Source organism: Monodelphis domestica, chromosome 1 (genome assembly GCF_027887165.1).
Source record: "Monodelphis domestica isolate mMonDom1 chromosome 1, mMonDom1.pri, whole genome shotgun sequence".
NCBI lineage: Eukaryota > Metazoa > Chordata > Mammalia > Didelphimorphia > Didelphidae > Monodelphis > Monodelphis domestica.
Genome location: NC_077227.1, coordinates 205,991,146 through 206,010,506, shown reverse-complemented (window position 1 = coordinate 206,010,506; position 19,361 = coordinate 205,991,146). Strand labels below are relative to the sequence as shown.

Sequence of the window (19,361 nt, the reverse complement as noted above, 5' to 3'; positions counted from 1 at the left end):
CATCATCCATTTCCAAATATATTTAACCAGTTCACCTCCTTTAAAAATACATATTTATTTGCTTACTTATTTTAGAACTACAGAAGCTCAGAAGTACAAGAGGACCTCAGACCCCATCTAATCCATCTTGTACCTAAACTAGAATACCCTCTATAACACATGCCACAAATGGCCTTTGCTTGAAGACCACTCGTGAGGGGAAGCCCTCTACTACTTCCAAAGGCAATCCAGTCCACATTTGAACAATGGTACAAAGGTTTTCTTTATATTAAGCCTAAAATGGCCTCTTTGTAACTTTTACACAAGTAGAACAAATTTAATTTCTCTTCAGTATAGCCCTTCAGATACTGGAAGACAACTTTTCTGTCTTCCCAGTCTCCCCAAGGTTTTTTTTTTTAATACTTTAAGTATTTCAGCATCCTTCAACAAAACCACATAAGGAATATGAATTGTGGCTCTTCCATATATTAGTTGCTTTTCTCTGGATGCATTCCAAACTATCAATAGTAGTCCTAATAAATAAGGCCCAGAATGGAACATAATACATCAGTTTCTGCCCATTTAGCAATCATTCTATTTAACTTATTTTGGTTGTTTGTTTTCTTCTGTAAATATATATTTAAGCTAAATTCTTTGTAATACAGAGTAAAGAAAACTAGGAAGATTTTGATCATATGTAACAAACAACAATAGATAAAGATGAGGACAGAAAATATTTCTGGGACTGAGGAAGTGGTTTGGAAGGAATAATAGGGAGAGAGGAGTTGGAACTTGGTGGGTTCTAAAACAGAGTAAATAAATGAATAAATAAATAAATAAAATAGGATGTCTTTCCTTGGTCTGATATCACCTCAAGGTCTCTTCAGACACCGGGTATTTATAGCAGGTGCCTGGATTCTTCCCCACTATATCTACGCTGGAGAAAGTCTTCTTTGGAGAATAGGGGCAGTGTGTTTCAACAGCGCTCTTTTCTCTCAACAGCTTCCATGAAAGCCATACCACTTCATGCTATCCTGGGGAAAGAAAGTGAAATAAGGACAACTGAGTACTATCTCAAATGCAAACAGACAAAGTGAACATTAAAATCCCAAATAAAAGCATATGATTACAACAATTTATATTTTGCTAAAAGAAAAAAATTAACAAAAAGGACTTTTTGCTTTCTATGCCCTGCTTCTGGTCTGTTTCTAACACTTAGGTTAGCAACTTCAGAGTCATCCTCAACTTCTTATTCTTCCTCACCCTCCATAGCCAATCATTTGTCAAGACATGTCAGTTTTGCTTCCATGGCATCTCTCACAACTATCCCCTAATATTCCAAGACTACCTGACCTCTTGCCTAGACTATTTCAATAGCTTCATTTATCATTCTACCTCTAATCTCTCTTCTTTCCAGTTCATCTTCTCTACACAGCTGCCAAAGTGATTTTCTTAAAAGCTCCATTCTTAAGCCCTGTCACTCCCCTACTTAATTAAATCCCATGGGTTTTCAACTACCTCTAATCAAATGTACACTTCTGTTTGCCCTTTAAAGCCCTTCCCAGTCTTGCTCCAGCCTATCTTAAATCTCGTTTATGTACTCTGTGGTCTGGCTACACTGACCTGCTTGCTTTTCCCCTGCAGTACTCCTCCAGGCTCTATGTCTTTGCCCCCTAGTCCTGGAATGGCCTATATTCTTACTTCTCTTAGAATCCCTGATTTTCTTAAAAACTCACCCCTTTTATCATACTCATCTCTTTCTCCTCTCTCCTCCCCCCCCCACCTTGTATATATTTACTTATGATCACATTGTTTCACCTAATAAAATATAAGCTCCTTTAAGGCAAGAATGGTTTCCTTTTTTTACTTCTATACTTATACTACCTAACATAGAACATAGCACATAGCATAGGCATCTAATAAATAAAATCGATGGAGTGATTACATCCATATTTCCCCACAGTTTAACAAATATTCAGTGTTATAATTTTTTTCTAAACCCTTACTTTCTGTCTTAGAATTAATGCCGTGTATTGGTTCCAAGGCAGAAGAGTAGTAAGGGCTAGGCAATGGGGGTCAAGTGATTTGCCCAGGGTCACACAGTGAGGAGGTATCTGAGGCCCAACTTTTACCCAGGATCCACCATCTCTAGTTCTGGCCCTCAATCCACTGAGGCACCTAGTTGTCCCCTAAATGTTTTCATTTTAAACTAGTTTTGGAAATTGAATAGTTATAAAGTTGTGCTTAAACTTGATTATTTTTAAAATTTCTCTGATTAATAGCATTTTTTCAAGTGATAGCAACCTGTTTCATTCTTCAAAAATTTTCAATTCCCTTTCATTGGTTATTCCTTTGAGAGAATAAGTATTAAATATGAAATTTTCTATCGTTTCTTTATGTATCGATGTCATATTTTTACCACATATTTGTTATTACCACATAATTTTTTTGCCAGTCTGCTTTTCTTTTAAATTTTGTTGTGCAAAATGTTTTCTTTTATATAATTGGATCTGTTTGATAGGTAGGAATTTACTCCTGAATCCATCAATGTAAAGCTAGAAGGTACTTCAAAGGTCATCTAGTTAAATACCCCTCGTTTTATAATGAAGAAACTGTGGGACAGGGAAATGGAGCATAAAATGACTTGACCACAGTCACACAAATAATCATCAGAACTGGAATTGGAACCCAGTCCTCTGACTTCAAAAGAGTCTGTGCTCTTTCTACTATACCATGAAAATCTCCATAATGGAGATATATAGTATTCCTTTTTCTTCTATTTTAAAAAAATCTGTAGATCTTTGGTCCAGTTGCTGGAAAGTACAGATTTAAATCAGGACTTTTTAACTTGAGATCATGAATCTTTTTTTTTAATGCTGTTAACCATATTTCAGTATAAATCAATGTAAACTTAGCACTTAGTCCCAGTCTAATTACTTGATAGCCATCCCAGAAGTAAGGAATATTTAAGAACAGTAAGAAAATTGTAGAGTACAACAATGCTAAGGATCCAGAAGACAGAAATCACAGGTTATCAAAATAAGAAGATTGTGGAGATGATGACCAAGTTAAGAAAATGGCAGGAAAATATCATGCTTAAGGGAAATAGAAGAGTATTAAAAAAAAACTGACATAAGAAATAGGTAACTTAAGTAGCCAACAGAAGAAGAAATAAAGTAGGTCATTAATGATTTGCCTTGTAAAATTCACACATACATACAAATAAACCAGAAGGATATATGGATCAGTTTTTTTCTAACTTTGAAAGAACAAGTAATCCCTATCCAATATACATTCTGTATGAAAAATTTAAGTATATCATACCTAGTTATTCTTGAAAGGCAAAACTGGTCTTGAATTTAAAATCTGAAGGAAAAAACCCCACTGAATGAATGAAGAGCATTTATTAAGCTTTCATCAAGTTTGAAGCACTGTGCTGAGTACTGGGGGATACAAATACAAACCCCAAATTGGAACAGTTTCTGCTTTCATTCTTCTGGAAGAACAACCCCTAGAGGCTAATAGGAGCCAAGGGAAAGATGTTAGGACCTGGGAAATCACAAAGATGATGAGTAGAACAATTGATAGGCCCTTTTTAGACATTGGAAGTACTGATTTCATTATGATTCTCAGAGCAAAAGGTGGAAAAGGGAGCAGGAAGGTATGCAGGCATTGGCAAGGCAGAAAATGAAGATAGCATGGCTCCAGGGAGTGTCAAGCCAAGTGGCTCACTCCTCTCATGTATAATCTCTAGGAGAAAAAAAAAAACAGAAAAAAATTATGTTAATAACTGTGTAACGTGCTAATTTCTGCATTAGTAAATAGAATATGGCATTACATTACAGTTTTTAAAGGATGATAACTCATAAAGATTTATTAGTTAGGAATGCCAAGAATTCAAGGATGGAAAATTAGTATACCATTATGTGAACAAACTGATCACAAAAGTAATTCTATCACATAAAGGTCATAAAAATACAGGCATAATTCATATTCTTTCTTGTGTATTATATTAGTACATTATATCTATGAAAAATTCTTCATACTATGCTTAAAACAGACTATAAGTACATTTTTAGAACAATATAAGGGCTCTGAGGGAAGATCATTACTGATAAAAGGCATCATCTGGGCAGCTGGATGGCTCAGTGGATAGAGAGCCAGGCCTGGAGGTTGAAATCTGGCTTTAGATACTTCCGGGCTGTGTGACCCTGGGCAAATCACTTAACTCCCAATGCCTAGCCTTTGCCACTCTTCTGTGTTGGAACCAATACATAGTCTTGATTCTAAGATGGAAAGTCAGGGTTTAAAAAAAAAAAATCAGAAATTCTTTGTGGAGGAGGTAAGAGTTTGGTTAGGCTTTAAAGGATCAGCAAGAATTTCTTAATGACTTTATCTAAGTGAAGTAGAAGGACTTTTCCCTAATGGAGTAATAAACATTTTCTTGAAACCAAAAAGCCAGTATTACTTCTAGTGGAGAAATAAATAAATCATTCCCACTACAAACTGGCACAAAACAAAAGTTGTCCACTTTCACCATTTCTCTTTGATATAGTATAAATAGTCATGAGAGCAATTACCGTGAGATGGGGGTTTTGAGAAAGCAGATGAAGAATAAGGTTTGCCAAGTGTTACTTTTTGCAGAAGGCACATGTTTATAGACCTAGAAAATAATGAGAAACAACAGAAAATTGAGATAATGAATTCAGCAAAGCAGTCTTCTATGAGGTTATGAGGTAAACTCATAAAAATTCACATTCTTCTATTCCCCAAGTGGAGCTGTTTTTAAAAAAGGAATTCTATTTTTTTAAATGACAAAAACCATAAAGCATCTGGACTATCAATACATGGAGATGTTTTGGACCAAGAGTAACAGCAAATAGATTATACCTTCGAGACCTGCCCTGAGCCAGAATTCCCGGAGACTACTCTGGACCGCACTCCTGCTCAGAACATGCATACTGTTTGATATGGCATCAGGGAAGTTGAGGTGAAAAGACAGTACAGGACAAACACTCTCCATTAAGAAGATTAGTCTTTGAGCTTGTTTGGCTGGTGATGCCCTTATCTGAATTTTTCATTAGTCTGTTGGCATCATCTTCCTTTCCAAGTTCAACATTGTCAGTTGTAATAAACTATGTAGAAACTCGGGGAACCTTAGGCATGTTATTCTTGGAGAATGAACTTTTATCTCCTGTGACAATTTGAAGGGCATCACTTTGTCTTACAATTGCCAGAGTCATTGGCCTATAAAGCTTAGATAAGTGACAGCCTATAAGGTGACAAGATGAAGGAACATTTTCTCTGTTGGTATCTCTGGTTTTTAAAGACATGGGATATTCAACATATTCTTATCCAGAAATTATTTTCTTTATAATTTCTAAAGATGTATGCTAGTTGCTCATTCTCAGCGGCTGTGCTTTTTTTTTTTTTAACTTGTATTTCTATGTTGTTGTTTTTCTGTTGTTTTACTCATATCTGATTCTTCGGGACCCCATTTGGGGTTTTCTTGGCAAAGATGCTAGATCCTTCTCTAGCTCTTTTGACAGATGAGGAAACTGAGGTAAACAGGGTTAAATGACTTGCCTAGGGTCACACAACTAGTAAGTATCTGAGGCCAGATTTGAACTCAGAAAGATGAGTCTTCTTGCCTCCAGACCCAGCACTCTGTTCACTCTGGCCACCTAGCTGCCATTTATCTCTATACTTCTTATATATTCAGCATGACCAGTCTGAAAATGATTGCTTGTTCAGAACAGGTTGGAGATACTGATCTCCACCCAAATCAGGTATTCTAGTCACTGACACTTTTCCCTTTTTCCTTTCTTTTCCTACTTTAGGTCACAATTCCCAGACCCTCTGTGGCATCCACACAGTCCACTTCAGGAAGCTTTCATTATGGCCAACCCTTGGAGAAGAAGGATCCTCAGCCTCTGGAACACACTGTTGAACTTTATTCTCCAAGGGAAAATGTGTCTGGAGTGGTAGGGACAGAGGGTGAACTTCCTAGTGGTGCCAGCAGAACAGACTGGGTGCTTCCCTTGGATCATCTAGGTCAGGATACTGCTCCAAGGGAAGGCCTCACTAGGGAATGTGTCAAATCCCAAGACTTGGTTCAAAAAGAGCCACCTGACCGTAGCAATGTCAAAGTGGCTACAAAAGAATTTGAGACTCTCCCTGTGGGAGCTGAAGAAAAGAGCATTGTGTTGGGTTCAGACAATGAGGAGGAGAAATTAGGCAAGGGGCAGTGTTTCATTGAGATTTCTGATTTTCCAGGAGATTTAGAAAGGGAGCATTCACCTACTAAAGAACCTCTTGAAGAATTCAAGACACGGACTTTCTGCTTGGTGCCAAATCAGGACACAAATCATGAGATAATGAAGCTTCTGGCAGGTGCAACTTCAGAACTTTCTCCAGCACAAGTCATCCACCCCCATGGTGAGGGACAGATAAGTCAGGTGGTGGTACAAAAAAATAAATTACAGAAAGAGGAAGATGTCAGTAAGGGAGAAGGCGTGCCCAGTCACCAACGGGATCTCTCTGTTTTTTTGCATCAAGAGGGTAAGAAAGAGAAAATTTCCCCTCGAAATGGAGAGTTGTTCCATTGCCTTTCAGAGAAAGAACATTCTCCATCCAGGAAGGACGTCATTAGATCATCCTTTATAACTAGACACAGTCGCATCCCTGTCCTAGCACAAGAGATAGACTCAACTTTTGAGTCCTCTTCTCCAGTTTCAGCAAAAGAAAAACTCCTTCAAAAGAAGGCTTATCAGCCAGATCTAGTCAAGCTGCTGGTTGAAAAAAGACAACTCAAGTCTTTCCTTGGAGACCTCTCAAGTGCCTCTGACAAATCATTGGAGGAGAAGTTAGCTGCTGTTCCTGTTCCCTTTCCTGAGGACGAAGTCTTCACTCCCTTTTCAAGACTGGCAATAGACCCTCATTTGGGCAGGTCGGCTGAGGACAGCTTTCTGGCCCCTCTCAGCTCCCAGGCTAGAAAGAGCAAAATTCCACGGCCAGTTACCTGGACTAACACAGATCAAGTCAGTAACTCAGCCTCAGCTCAGTTCTTTCCACGGCCACCACCAGGAAAGCCTCCAACTAGGCCTGGAGTTGAAGCCAGGTAAGACCAAAAGTATAGAGACAGGGTTTTAAGTAAGCTTTCTTAAATCATAGATGGCCTGGAACAGTGCAGGGGTCAAAAAACTATGCCTTCCATATATTTTTTAATTTATTTTTTAAATAAAGTTTTGTAAGGAAGGAAGACTGGTTTTAGAAGACCTGAGTTTCAGTTTTGACTCTAATGTTTTCTAGCTATTTCATACTGTGAAAATCAAGGGCTCTTTGAAATCTCGTTTTTTACTGTAAAATCAGGATAAGAATTTGTGTGCACTACCTACCTCACAAGGTGTTGAAAGAAATCACTTTGTCAGTCTTAGAACACTATTTGAGTTACAATGGGTTATTGTTTTTAATTTTCTGTTATTATCTCCAGACCACTGAAATTCATATTCATGCCTTTTCCAGAGAAACAGTTTTAAGGCCTAAAATGCATCTATAAATATCTAGAATATCATTTTAAAATATCATTATAATATCTAGTTCTTATTAAAAGATTATCTGTGTAGCTTGGCAGATGGTCCCCAGTGCTTTCCTCATCAGATTAAGATGAATTCTCATAAACAAAAAATCCTATAATAGATTTTCTCAGTCTTTGTCCGTGTGTGAAGTTGTTTTATATTTGGCATTTCTGGTGTAACTATATTTTTAAATAGTCTTAAGGCATGTTTTATAATTTTTTAGAAAAAGAAAAGGGGGAAATTATGGAGTGATAATAAAGACTTCTTCCTTTGGGAACTAAAGCACTGATGTTTACAAGATAGAAAAGCCAATAAGGAAGGGAGAGAGAGAATTATGGGCCAGACCCTGAGCTGTTAACCAGAAACAAATGAAAATCAGAGTATCTGAAACAATTAGCATTTCACTTTTGTATACATTAGCAAAGGATCTCTCTTATTTTCTAAGAGATTTTTGCATTTTAAGGTTTTCATTAAATTTTTGTACCTTAATTTTATACAAATTTAATATTTGTATTTTAAAGTTGTTTGTTTGTTTTTTAAATAGAGGGTCTGCCTGTATCATGAGCTGAAAGGATAACAGCATTGGGTTTAAAATACCAGAGAACTCATCTTTTAAAACTTGGAATGAATGGTGAATGTCATTCATCACACCCTACCAATAAGTACAATGAAAATCATTTACATGAGACATTAAACATTTGTTTACATGGGTTTGTGATTTAGGGTTTTGGTTTTAAAGGATTGCTCTTTTACAAAAATGAATAATATGGAAACAGGTTCAAATGATTTTATATATATTTATATATATATGCATATATATATATATATGTATGTATGTATGTATGAATGTATAACCCAGTGGAATTGCCTGTCAACTTCAAGAGGGGGAAGGGATGAGGGGAGGGAATGAACATGAATCATGTAACCATAAAAAATTTTTAAATTAAAATTAAAAAAAATAAATGAGATATTAAAATCTAATGATTAAATATATTTTCTAGGACTTAAACATTTTCTCTTGATAGTATAAGGATTTATTCAAGGGTCCACCACCCAGATTTCCCCTCTTTTCCTTTTAACACCACTTCAACTCAAGTTATATATCTTAAGCACTTTTCATTTGCAAAGCACTGAGGAAGAGTCAAAATTAAATATGATTTGGTCCCTGCCCTTGTGTAGGAGGTTACAATACATATATTACCATAATGAAAAATTGTCAGTCCTGGCCAAAGGGGGTTCGACCTGAGGCAAATGAGACAGAGAGACTGAGTAATATAGCAAAGCTTTATTGTGGGAAAGGAAGGGAGAGCAAGGGGGAAGCCCGCAACCTGTAGATGGCTGGGGGTCTCCACCTGGATGGAGAAGGGGCAATATTTTATAGAGTGGTGGTCTGGGATGAGGTAACTTAGGATGTCTCTATTGGTCAAAGTTGGGGTACTCATGCCCAGTTGATTGGAGAGCCTTAAGGGGATGGGCAGTTCTCAGGCCTGATGGTCAATGATGTAGGAGGTCATTTGTCGAGGCCTGACCAGGAAATCCACGTGTTCTGTCAGCTTTCACTCGGGCTTTGTCTCACAGTTTGGGCAGGTGCTGGGGTGGGGAGGGGCTGTTGGTCTCGGCCAGGAAGGGAAAAGGGGGAAAGGGGTTTTGGTCCCATGATCTATCAAAAATTATTTGTGAATCTCATCCCAACTGTTAGATGACAGCCAAGAGAGTAAAGGATTATTACTATCTGGAAGAAATCAGGGCCCAGTTGATAAAAGAAACAAAATTTGAAGGATGGATAGAACTTTATTAGGTTTAGATAAGAGGTGGGGAGGATATTCCAAGCATTAGAAAAAAAGTATAAACCAAAATCACAAAAGAGGAAGGGGATAAAGTTCTGCCCAGTGCCTGGAAGGCATTCCCTCCTCATTTCTTCCTTTTAAGAGTTCTCTTGCTTCAGAGCTCTTTCTTCAGGTGCCTCCTCCTTTGGACTGCCTTCCCTAAGCAGTGGGTAGAACACCAGGGTCTGGAGTCAGAAGACTCATCTTCCTGAGTTCCAAATCAGTCTCAGACACTGGCTGTGGAACTCTGGGCAGCTCATTTAATCCTCTTTGCCTCAGTTCCTCATCTGTAAAAAGAGCTGGAGGAGGAAATGGCAAATTGCTCCAGTATCTCTACCAAGAAAACCTCAAATGGGGTCACCAAAAGTTGGATACAACTGAATGGCAACACCATAAGGACCGCTTTAGTTTATCTTGGTATCTCCAGGGCTTAGCACATATTAGGCACTTAATTAATAAATAGTTGTCCAAACAATTTGTTGGATTTATGACATGGGCTGCTTGTGAATATGATAACTAAAGGAATCTAAATATGTTTGCTTATCAGGCCCCAAAAGGCCCCCAAAGTCAATATGCTTACTGCTAACCAGAGAAACGTTTCCTAAGTAGAGCCTGTGGGTAGCACTGTGCTGAACATAACATACATTACAGCATGGAGACCAAATATTGGAAACCTCCCAGTTGGGCCATGTTACTAAAGCAACAGGTGGAATTAATTTTAATTATAGCGCTATTTGTGCTTAGCCCTGGGGGCAGATTAGCAACACTCTCCTAAGCATAGCTTGACACTAGTAAGAGGGAATTGAATTAGAGGGAAGAGAGATTGCCCAGAAAGGGAGCAAGTTGTCAGTGACCCATTGCATGGCTGTGACTATTAAATGGCCCTTCTAAGTTCTTTACTTCTTATAGACGCTAACACAGCCCTGAAGGCCATTTTCTAGGTGCCAGGTAATAAGGTTGTAGTAGTAGCAGCTTTAGTGATTTGAAGTTTTATAGATCAAAATGAATGCTTTTGAGCCTCTTCTAACATTTAAGTTATCTATCGAAACATATTTTCAAACTCTCTGGTATCAGAAATTCTTACATTAAGTCAACAGAATCACAGAATTATGTTAGTGGGAAAGAGGTAAAAATTGCATTTAGTCCAACTCTGGCATTTTATAGATGAGGAAACTGGGAGTAAGTAACATTTTGGGGACAACTTTTATAAAACATTAAATGTGGCTAAAATATTTTTAATTATAGCCTTTATTTTTCTTAGTGAGTACAATTCATTTGAAGGACTCACAACATATTGTTAAGATTTCCATGTACGTAGACATCCTCAGATTAAATGGTTTGGCCAATAACATATGATCATACATGTGGTCTTATCAAATTTCCCAAGTTGAAAAATAAAAACAAAACAACTACTCCATAATAAAGCCTTCTATAAACCCCAAAACAATATGTTCTTATAATGGCATGGACATTTGGCACATGTGAAGTCACTTGTGCATCTTTTAGGATATTTGCAGTTTACAGATTTTCTATGTCCTTCTGAAGTGAATATCGAGATAATTCTTGCTGTGTTCTTTTAAGGTTACGTAGGTATAAAGTCCTAGGGAGCAGCAACTCCGACTCAGACCTTTTCTCCCGGCTGGCTCAAATTCTTCAAAATGGATCTCAGAAGTCTCGGAGCTCTACTCAGTGCAAGAGTCCTGCCTCCCCTCACAGTCCAAAAACACCACCCAAGAGCCCAGTTGTCCCTCGGAGAAGTCCCAGCGCCTCCCCACGAAGTTCTTCTTTGCCTCGCACGTCAAGTTCCTCACCATCCAGGGCTGGACGGCCCCACCATGACCAGAGGAGTTCATCCCCACATCTGGGGAGAAGTAAATCACCTCCTAGCCACTCAGGATCTTCATCTTCAAGGAGGTCCTGTCAGCAGGAGCATTGCTGTCTTAAACCCAGCAAGAACGGCATGAAAGGATCTGGCAGCCTCTACCACCATTCTGCCAGTCCCAAAACTCCCCCAGGGAAGAGTAAGTCAGCCAGTAAACTCAGCAGATAGGAGCCAAGCTGTGTCCCTATGACAGGTGTGAAATCCTCCTAAACCTGATGCATGTTGTGTCCGTGTATTGTATATTTTAAAAAAATCAGTGTTGACCTTCAATTGCAAAGAAAGTAACATATGATAAATTATTTATGAAAAGAATGTGTGACAAAGAATTACCCAAAGGCAGGCAGCAAACAGATCAGAAATCAGAGAGTATATTTGCGTGGGAAGGGGCATTTGGGTAAAATTCCCCGAGCTTAATAATCAAATTTCTTAGCCATTTTTTAAAAAGAGAGAGTTGCAAGGGAGGCTGAATGAAATTTAAGGGTTTGGGCCGACTTTTAACTTAATGGTTACTTAAAATCTGAAAACTCTAATATTTTCATCCAAGATTTAGAGAGTTAGTATTGCTCAGATAATTTTATTTATTTAAGAAAATATGCTATCTGGAAGCTTGAATATCCATATGATGTGTGGGGTCTTTGAGTAACTTTTGCTCCAAGTCCAAGTAACCTCTTTGAAATCCAGATTTCTTGAGCTTATCTTGACCACATAATTCATTCTGCCTTCTCTCACCAGGCTCATATTTTAAAATACACATTTTAAAATGTACTAAAAAGTTCTTAGCAGCATTTGCTGGGACTTTCCGTAGCTGTTTCAAATCCAGAGAACTTCTTAGTTCCCTCATATTGTCCTTTGAGGCAAAAGCAGTACAGTTCAGTACTACTATATTGTTGGCAGATAACTAAAGGCCTTTATTTCTGGAATACTAGGAGAGATGGGGGACACTCACAGATTGATTTGGAGGCCTGAACCGTTACACTAGGAGCAACTTGGAAGGGTTATAGGAGGTATGAGAACTCAAGCTGGGGGCACTCCTTTACTTGTAAGCTTACCTCAACTCCAATCCTCCTTCCCTAGCTCCTCGGAGCTCCAGTTATTTTCATTGTCAGCCTCCGAGATGTCTCCAGAAAGAGTAAATGGAAAAGGCACGCTGGGAAGTTGCTCCATTTCTACATCTAGGGGTTACCTTCCCCCCCGCCCCCCAGAAAATGGAATTAGGTATGTTGTTGAAGGAAGTAATCCTCAAGCCTTATATTTTGTAAGTTACAAAAACTAGAATTGAATATCTGGGGAAATAAAGCTGGAAGAGTGGGCTTAAATAGTTATCTTTGGTGTTTTTTAATCCAACTTTTGCTCCAAGCAGGTCATACCTCTGTGCCTCAGATTAACAATGCTGAGCTTTTCATCCCAATTTCTGTATGGTCCTAATTTAAAACTATGGAAGACCTTAGCAAGAGCCCTCCCATTGTATACTTCTCCCTCTAAAAGGAAGGGACCAGCCAAAATGAAATGACCTCAGACTTGGATTGGCCGTCTTCCTGTTCCCTGTCCCTGGCACGCTGGGTGTTGTGGAAACCTTATCAGGGTCAGATAAATGGGTCTGCTTGCTGTTGATATTTGCCTTCCAGCAAACATCTGTGCTTTTTCCTTTAACCTTGTGTTTGTTGCCAAACCTCATTCCCTTGGATTGAAGAAGGAATATTTCTTTTCTGAGTAAATATATTCTGATGCTGCATCAATGTAGCCCTGAAGCTGCACTGAACTTTTCTCTTAGTCTGTGTTGGACTTAAAAAAAAAACACTCTCCACATGTGTACTGTCTCCCATGAGTAATGTAGCATAGTAGGGAACCTTAACTTTTGGGGGGTTTCAAGCACTGCAGAGAAATGCAAGAGGTAGGGAATACCTGCTGTTGTTCCTGAAGCAACTGTAATGTTAGCAAGGCCGATCTCTCTGTATTATATTGTAAAATAGTTGCTATAACAACACTTGCATGTCTTCATGGTAAATTATATTATATAAATATTTATAAATATATATATATATATATAGACATTTGCGTATAAACTCATTCCCTCTCATTCTCTCTTTGTAATTTATAGACCTCAGATGGTGAAATCCCCTTTCTATTGCGTGCCTCAAATACACTTGGGCCTTGCGTCTTCATTTTCTGAAAATATTTTCTTGGCATGTGACACCTGAGACAGCTTCTTCCTGCCTTCCCTGTTGTAAGGTTTAAGGGTTGGCAGTTCTCAAGTGAAGCCAGGTTTTAGGAGTATAGTTTAAATTTTCATTTCAAGAGAGCTTTTAAAAAAATAGGAAAAAAAATACTTGAAAGAGCTTGTATTACTGGTTCAAAGATTTGTCACATTAATCTCATAGTACGGTCACCATGGTTAGAGCAGATAATCTGGGATAATGATCATGGTTTAAGTCCAGTGACAAAAAGAAAGCCATGCTAGGTTAGCATGAATTGATAAGAGAATCCCTACCTGTTATCATTCCATTTTGCTTTCTTCACTTACTTTCTTGGGTACTTAGTTATTTTTTCTTGTGGGTACTTTATAAGGCTTCTGATATCAGAGCTCTATAGTTTTTATTTTGTTATATTGGCTAGCCTGTACTAAAAGTAGCCTGCTTTAACTCCTGTTCTCTCGAATTGGAACTGTGCTAGTTATAACTGTTTTGAAGAGCTATTGTTGCAGATGTGGCTACTACTGTAGTGTACATGTTATCTCACTTTCCTGCTGGCATCTTTGCCAAGTTTGCCCCAAACCAACATTGAAGTCAGAGTGGCATTTAAATGTGTTCCCCCTCTTTGGTTCTTCCCCCATAACCCCTGACCTTTCCACTGTGCTGCCCTGCTTTTTTTATAAGAAGCACTGGCAAAGTTTGTTAAGCCTCAAATACTACACATCAGGATTCAGAGATAAGCAGCCATCATTATGTGAGAATGTTTTATCTTGCATGTTAAGGAAAAAGTTAACAAAGATGTGTTTCTGCTCTCTCTGCTTCCTTTTAGGAAGAAAAACCCACAAAATAGCTCTATCTTCATATATTATTAGGTATATTTAAAAGTACATGTAGAGTATCCAGTATAAATGTTTTTAAAGCATAGTTGTCCGTGCACAGATTATTTGTGCTTTTAGATGTTGAGTGTCACTCAGGCTAAAATTAAGAGTGGCATTCTTGAGCAGAGCTGGCTCATTACTTTTTTTTTGCAGGGGAAGGGGGTGGTCTTGGGGTTTTTTTGAAGTTGGGATGCATAAAGAACGAAATTTCTTTAGTAGTGACATGTTGCAGACTTGGGGTGACAAGCAGAACTTACCTGCTATCACTCATTTAAAAGCAGTTCATTTGGTTATCCTAAATAGGAATGTGTTAAGTTTGAGGGTTTAAGGGTGGCTGGTAGTCAAAGTCAAAACTATATTAAAATGCAAAGACAAAAACTAAAAATGTAAGACAAAAGGCAGAACTGCATTATGGGAACTCAAGTGCCTCAGTTGAATTGAGGTTGAAAAGGCAAGCCAATTCCTGGGTGCTCGAACAGTTACCCACTCACACCTCTTCCTAAGCGCCCTTTTCTGCTCCAGTTCTTTGTATCACTTCAGTTGAGCAGAAGATATAGGCAGCAGGAACATCTTAGACATCTTAAGTTACTAGATGATCTCATCCTGAATTCTGCTTCCCAGCAATTGGAGACTGGTTGAGAAATTCAATTCAAATTCTATATGGTAATCTCTGCACATGCTTTGTTTGACGTATGAAGATATTTCTGTGGGACCAGATTCAATATGTGGTAACTATAAAGGGGAAAATCAGATCAGATCAAATTTAACCTTAAAGTTACAACCTGGAATTATGAGAATCTCTGAATTGTAGACTTGTTCAGAGATGTACTATTTCTCTAATTCACCATTCCTATGCAAGCTGGCTTTGCTGATAATGATGTATTTGCATCGAAATTTTAAGTTGCATGGTGTGAACTGAATTCCATTTTTCTATAAATGTTGCCAAGATAATCAAGCCCCCAATAACTAGCAAAATAGTTGTATTGGAACCCATTGCAGTCAATATACACTTTATATTCTTTGCTCTTCTCATTTAAAAGAAGTCTTTGCTGCTTACTAATGCATTATACTACATGTGTAATTTTTTAAAGACTATGTAGAAGACTCCTTGATTAACCTTAGTAAATGGCCACTTTGGGAACATTTTTGCACAGCTGCTTGGGAAGGTGCTCAAATCTTAGAGGAGCACTGATGAGAGATTCTTTCCAGTCTCAAAATCTCTGTGCTAATGTTTTTCCAAGGTTGCATTTATTTTATAAGGAGAAAGCATAGCTTTATGCATGTAAAAACACAGATAGTTAAAACTTTAACACTTCTACATGAGGTGACCAAGTTGAAACAGAATTAGAGATTTTTCTATGGGGGGGGGGATCCTAGTTTGGGAAATAACATTCCTTACCTAGCATTTGGGGTTAGATAAGGGGAAACAGTATCCAAAAACCAGAATTTAATAGTGGGGGGGTGGAGAAAGGTACATTTGACTTTTGGGGTATTTTAAATTATTTATAAATGCTAATGCAAATTTAGTGGTCACAGGTAGCTATGCTCTTCAGATTTTTAAAAAAATCTTTTTGGCTCCTTTGTTTTTAACAAACAGTGCACAGGTATGAGAGAACCATTACTTCTGTTTTGTTTCTGTTCTTTTGTAATCTCAAGAGTAGGAAGACTCAGAGGTACCCATTTTTGTTTACATACATGTCCCTTGAGTATCTGGGCACGTCATCTCAGGTAAGAATGGTCACTTTAGCACCAATACCACTAGTGCTGAGAGACAAAAAGAAATTTATTTTTTGGCTCCTCTTTACCTTTGGTTCTGTAGACAAGGCAGACACAGGCTTATTAGTCTTAATTTTTTTCCAAAAAAAGAGAAATGTTGAATGTTTAAGGGATGTAGCCACCATGGCTCTCCTCTAAGATATCATGTACCTAGTTTAGGGAACCAGCAGTTGCATGATACACCCAAGACTTCAGTTAGGGAAGTGATCTTCAACATAACTCCAACCTTTAATTTCAGAGGGAATGAATGGGTCAGGGCTCCTGTGTCACAGAACCCCAACTCCTCCTCTGACAGAATGTAACCAGAGTGAGATTATGTCACCACTTCAGAAAATTTTAATAATTCTTGCTTCCCCAAACTTCCCATTCCCCAGTGGGAGGGAAGGGACAACAATTTTACCTGCAAACCTTGGACCTTAAAGGAACTGTAGATTATGGAAAGGGATATTAGGTTTCTTAACCTGACAAGGGAGAACAGGAAAAGCTACACAAAAACTCAAAGTCATTCTGATTTCAGTGAGTGATTATTTCCCCTGATTTCCCTGTCCGTGGTTTTGGATGCTTCATGCCTCACGTTCTCTGAGACCCAGTGTTTCCCTGCTGGGCATGACATATGGCTTTATAAAGCCAAGCTCCTCTGTGAGACAGAGGTTCTGATTTGTTTTCCTTATACCAAAAAATTCTATGTAAAGGTTTATAAGACAAATGTGATCAGATAAAGCATTACCTTAGCATGTATTGCAATCTCTGGTGACTGCCTTTCACTTTTAGACACAGAAGTGGAGAAAAAGAAAGTTCCACAGTCAAGGAGCAAGTCTTCTACATATATAGTAATTACCTGAATCCTATTCCCTTCTTGTTATCCTTCCCTTGTATCCATTTTGATTTCCAACAGTAAATTTAAAGAAAAATAATTTGGCATTCTTCTTATCGTTCCCTTATGAGGTTGTAATAGGATTCTGAATGTCTTCCTAATGCATAGTAGAACAATTAGGATGGGCACAACTTGTTTTTCTTAAGCTTTTTTAGCATAAGCTATGTAGCCTCACTTTTCCCAAATGCCCAAGAACATTGGCAAGATGCCCATTTACCCAGAGAATGGGGGAGGGGATGATCTTTGAGAAAAGAGTTTCTTGCATTGTAGAGGCTGCTAATTGCACAAACTGTCAAGGACATTTGCCTTGTATTCTTTGGGTTCCATATTTGGATGCTTAAGAAATTATATTGATCACAGCCTGGTTGTGAAAGATTCTTAATAAATCAGGTGAGCTTTTAGGATAGAATACGTTCTTCCTCAAATGACAATTCATATCACAAGAACTAGGTTGTTGTTTTTTTCCAGTTTGATTTTAAATGCAATTTTTCTTTCATGTATAGTTTTCATATACTTCTATTGGGTAAATAGATCTATTTCTTCTCAGAACCTAAAAGACCAGTGCTTGAATATCACTCCATTAAGGAGTTGCAATGAAAAAAGCCCACAAGAAGTTTCAGAAAACATTGGGATTTCCCTACGGGATTAAACATTGGTTAATAAGATAACAGCTGGCACCAAACAGTGTAAAATTGGACCATTAAGGATTTTGATGGAAAAAGTAACAGCAGAGAAGGCAGATTGAGTAAAAATGAAAGGAAATAGATTGAAATCCATTCTTCAGATGCTTCAGAGTCTATTAGTTTCCTTAAACATGCCATTCAAACCCCCACTAGATTTCAGTTTATATACTGGTTCTGCTTTTGGCTGCTTTTCTGAACAGCCAGTACCTATGTCATTGTGCCATTTTCTTTTACCTAGATGTCACTTTTTAAAACAAGAAAATCGTTTTGAACCAGGAAGCAGGCTTATAGAAGCTGTGAATTTTTGGTGGCTGCTAAATCAGACTCAAAACAGCAAGCTGGAATGAATCTGACAAATAAATTAGGTTAAAACTCACTTGATGATTCTACTTGACCTTCTGTGAATCAGTGACAGGACCTAGGAAGATGAGAAGCTGTTTTGTAAAAGTATTTGGGTACTGATGTAAATGGCACATCAGTAAGAAAGTCTTCTGATTTTGTTTCTTCCCAAAGGTATTATATAAAAGAGTGTCCCCTCTCCCCACTACAAACATCTACCCCTCTTTTTTTTTCTTTCATTTTTGCTCAGGCAACCAAGGACATAAGGTATCTGCAGAAACACGAGTGCTTTCATATCGGCCATTTGTACATAAAAGTGTAATTATTTATTTAATTTTCCCATTTGTATCATATTAAGGCTTTGTACAGTGTTTTAAGTTCTGTTTTCAAATTATTTTGTATTTTATTTTTATAAACTAGTAATAAAATATTCATTCCGCATGCAAATTTCAGCTCTGACTGCATTTTTATGATTGTTTGATCATAAGGAGTAAGAAATGCTACAAAGTTATCTTTTTTCTGATTCCATTTTTTTTAAAGTTTCCTACATCTACCACATTACCAAAGCAATCTTAAACTTCCTTTGCATGAAGGTGAAAACAGCCTGTGCTGCTGTAAGTGCAAGTTCCCTCCAGCAGTGGCCCAAACCATTGGGATAAATGATATAAAGGAAAAAAGATGCTGGCAGCCACACCACATTTAAAACTCACATATGGAATTCACAATTTAGAGCTGGAAGTGGTCACAGAAGTCTAGTCTAACCACTTCCTTTTAGATGAGGACTCTGATGGCCAGAAAGGTTAAAGGATTTACCCAGGGCTGTACACAGGTTATAGGATTTAAACTCAGGTCCTCTGATCTGATCAAATCCAGTGATCAAATCTGGATCTCACTGCCTTAATTATGCAACACTGAAGTAAAATATTTCCTTTTATCCCTCCAAGAAGCTGCAATCAAGTAGTAATTGGGGAATGCTCAGCCCTGCCACTACACCTGGCCCAGGGTGGTTTGTCACAGTTGGTATAATATCTCTATTTGAGTTTGTTCCCCTAAAGGCAGACTCCAAACTTAGGCAAATACATGGGTGTTTTGTTACACTGCTCATAAATTATTGTTCTCCCCGCCCCCATTCCCTAGCTACCACCATGATGCAAATTGTCTCTGACATAGACTTCATTGTCTCTTCTGTAATCTTCCTTTGAAATAAAGGAACTGTCTTAACAGGGCCAGTTTGACCTGGAATTTTTGTCATTAGTGTCATCTAATGGCTTTAGTTGTCATTAGTTGTCCATTTCTTTCTTCAGTAACCTCAGCCACAGGCAGGAGTCTGCCCCTGAAAGGATTTAGGTAATCATCTG

At 38.0% G+C, this 19,361-nt stretch overlaps 1 protein-coding gene across 4 annotated transcripts in view; it reads left to right on the top strand.

Annotated features, from left to right (window-relative positions):
- TTBK2 (tau tubulin kinase 2) overlaps positions 1 to 18,450 on the top strand; it is a 256,669-nt gene extending 238,219 nt beyond the window's left edge. For 3 of the 4 annotated variants that reach the window (XM_056810340.1, XM_056810338.1, XM_056810341.1), the window contains 2 exons: positions 5,820 to 7,099; positions 10,964 to 18,450. In XM_056810340.1, the coding sequence (XP_056666318.1) occupies positions 5,820 to 7,099; positions 10,964 to 11,432 (1,749 nt within the window). In that variant the 3' untranslated portion in view covers positions 11,433 to 18,450. The remainder of the gene's footprint in view (positions 1 to 5,819; positions 7,100 to 10,963) is intronic. The other variant, XM_056810339.1, reaches the window with a different exon arrangement.
- The last annotated feature ends 911 nt before the right edge of the window (positions 18,451 to 19,361 follow it).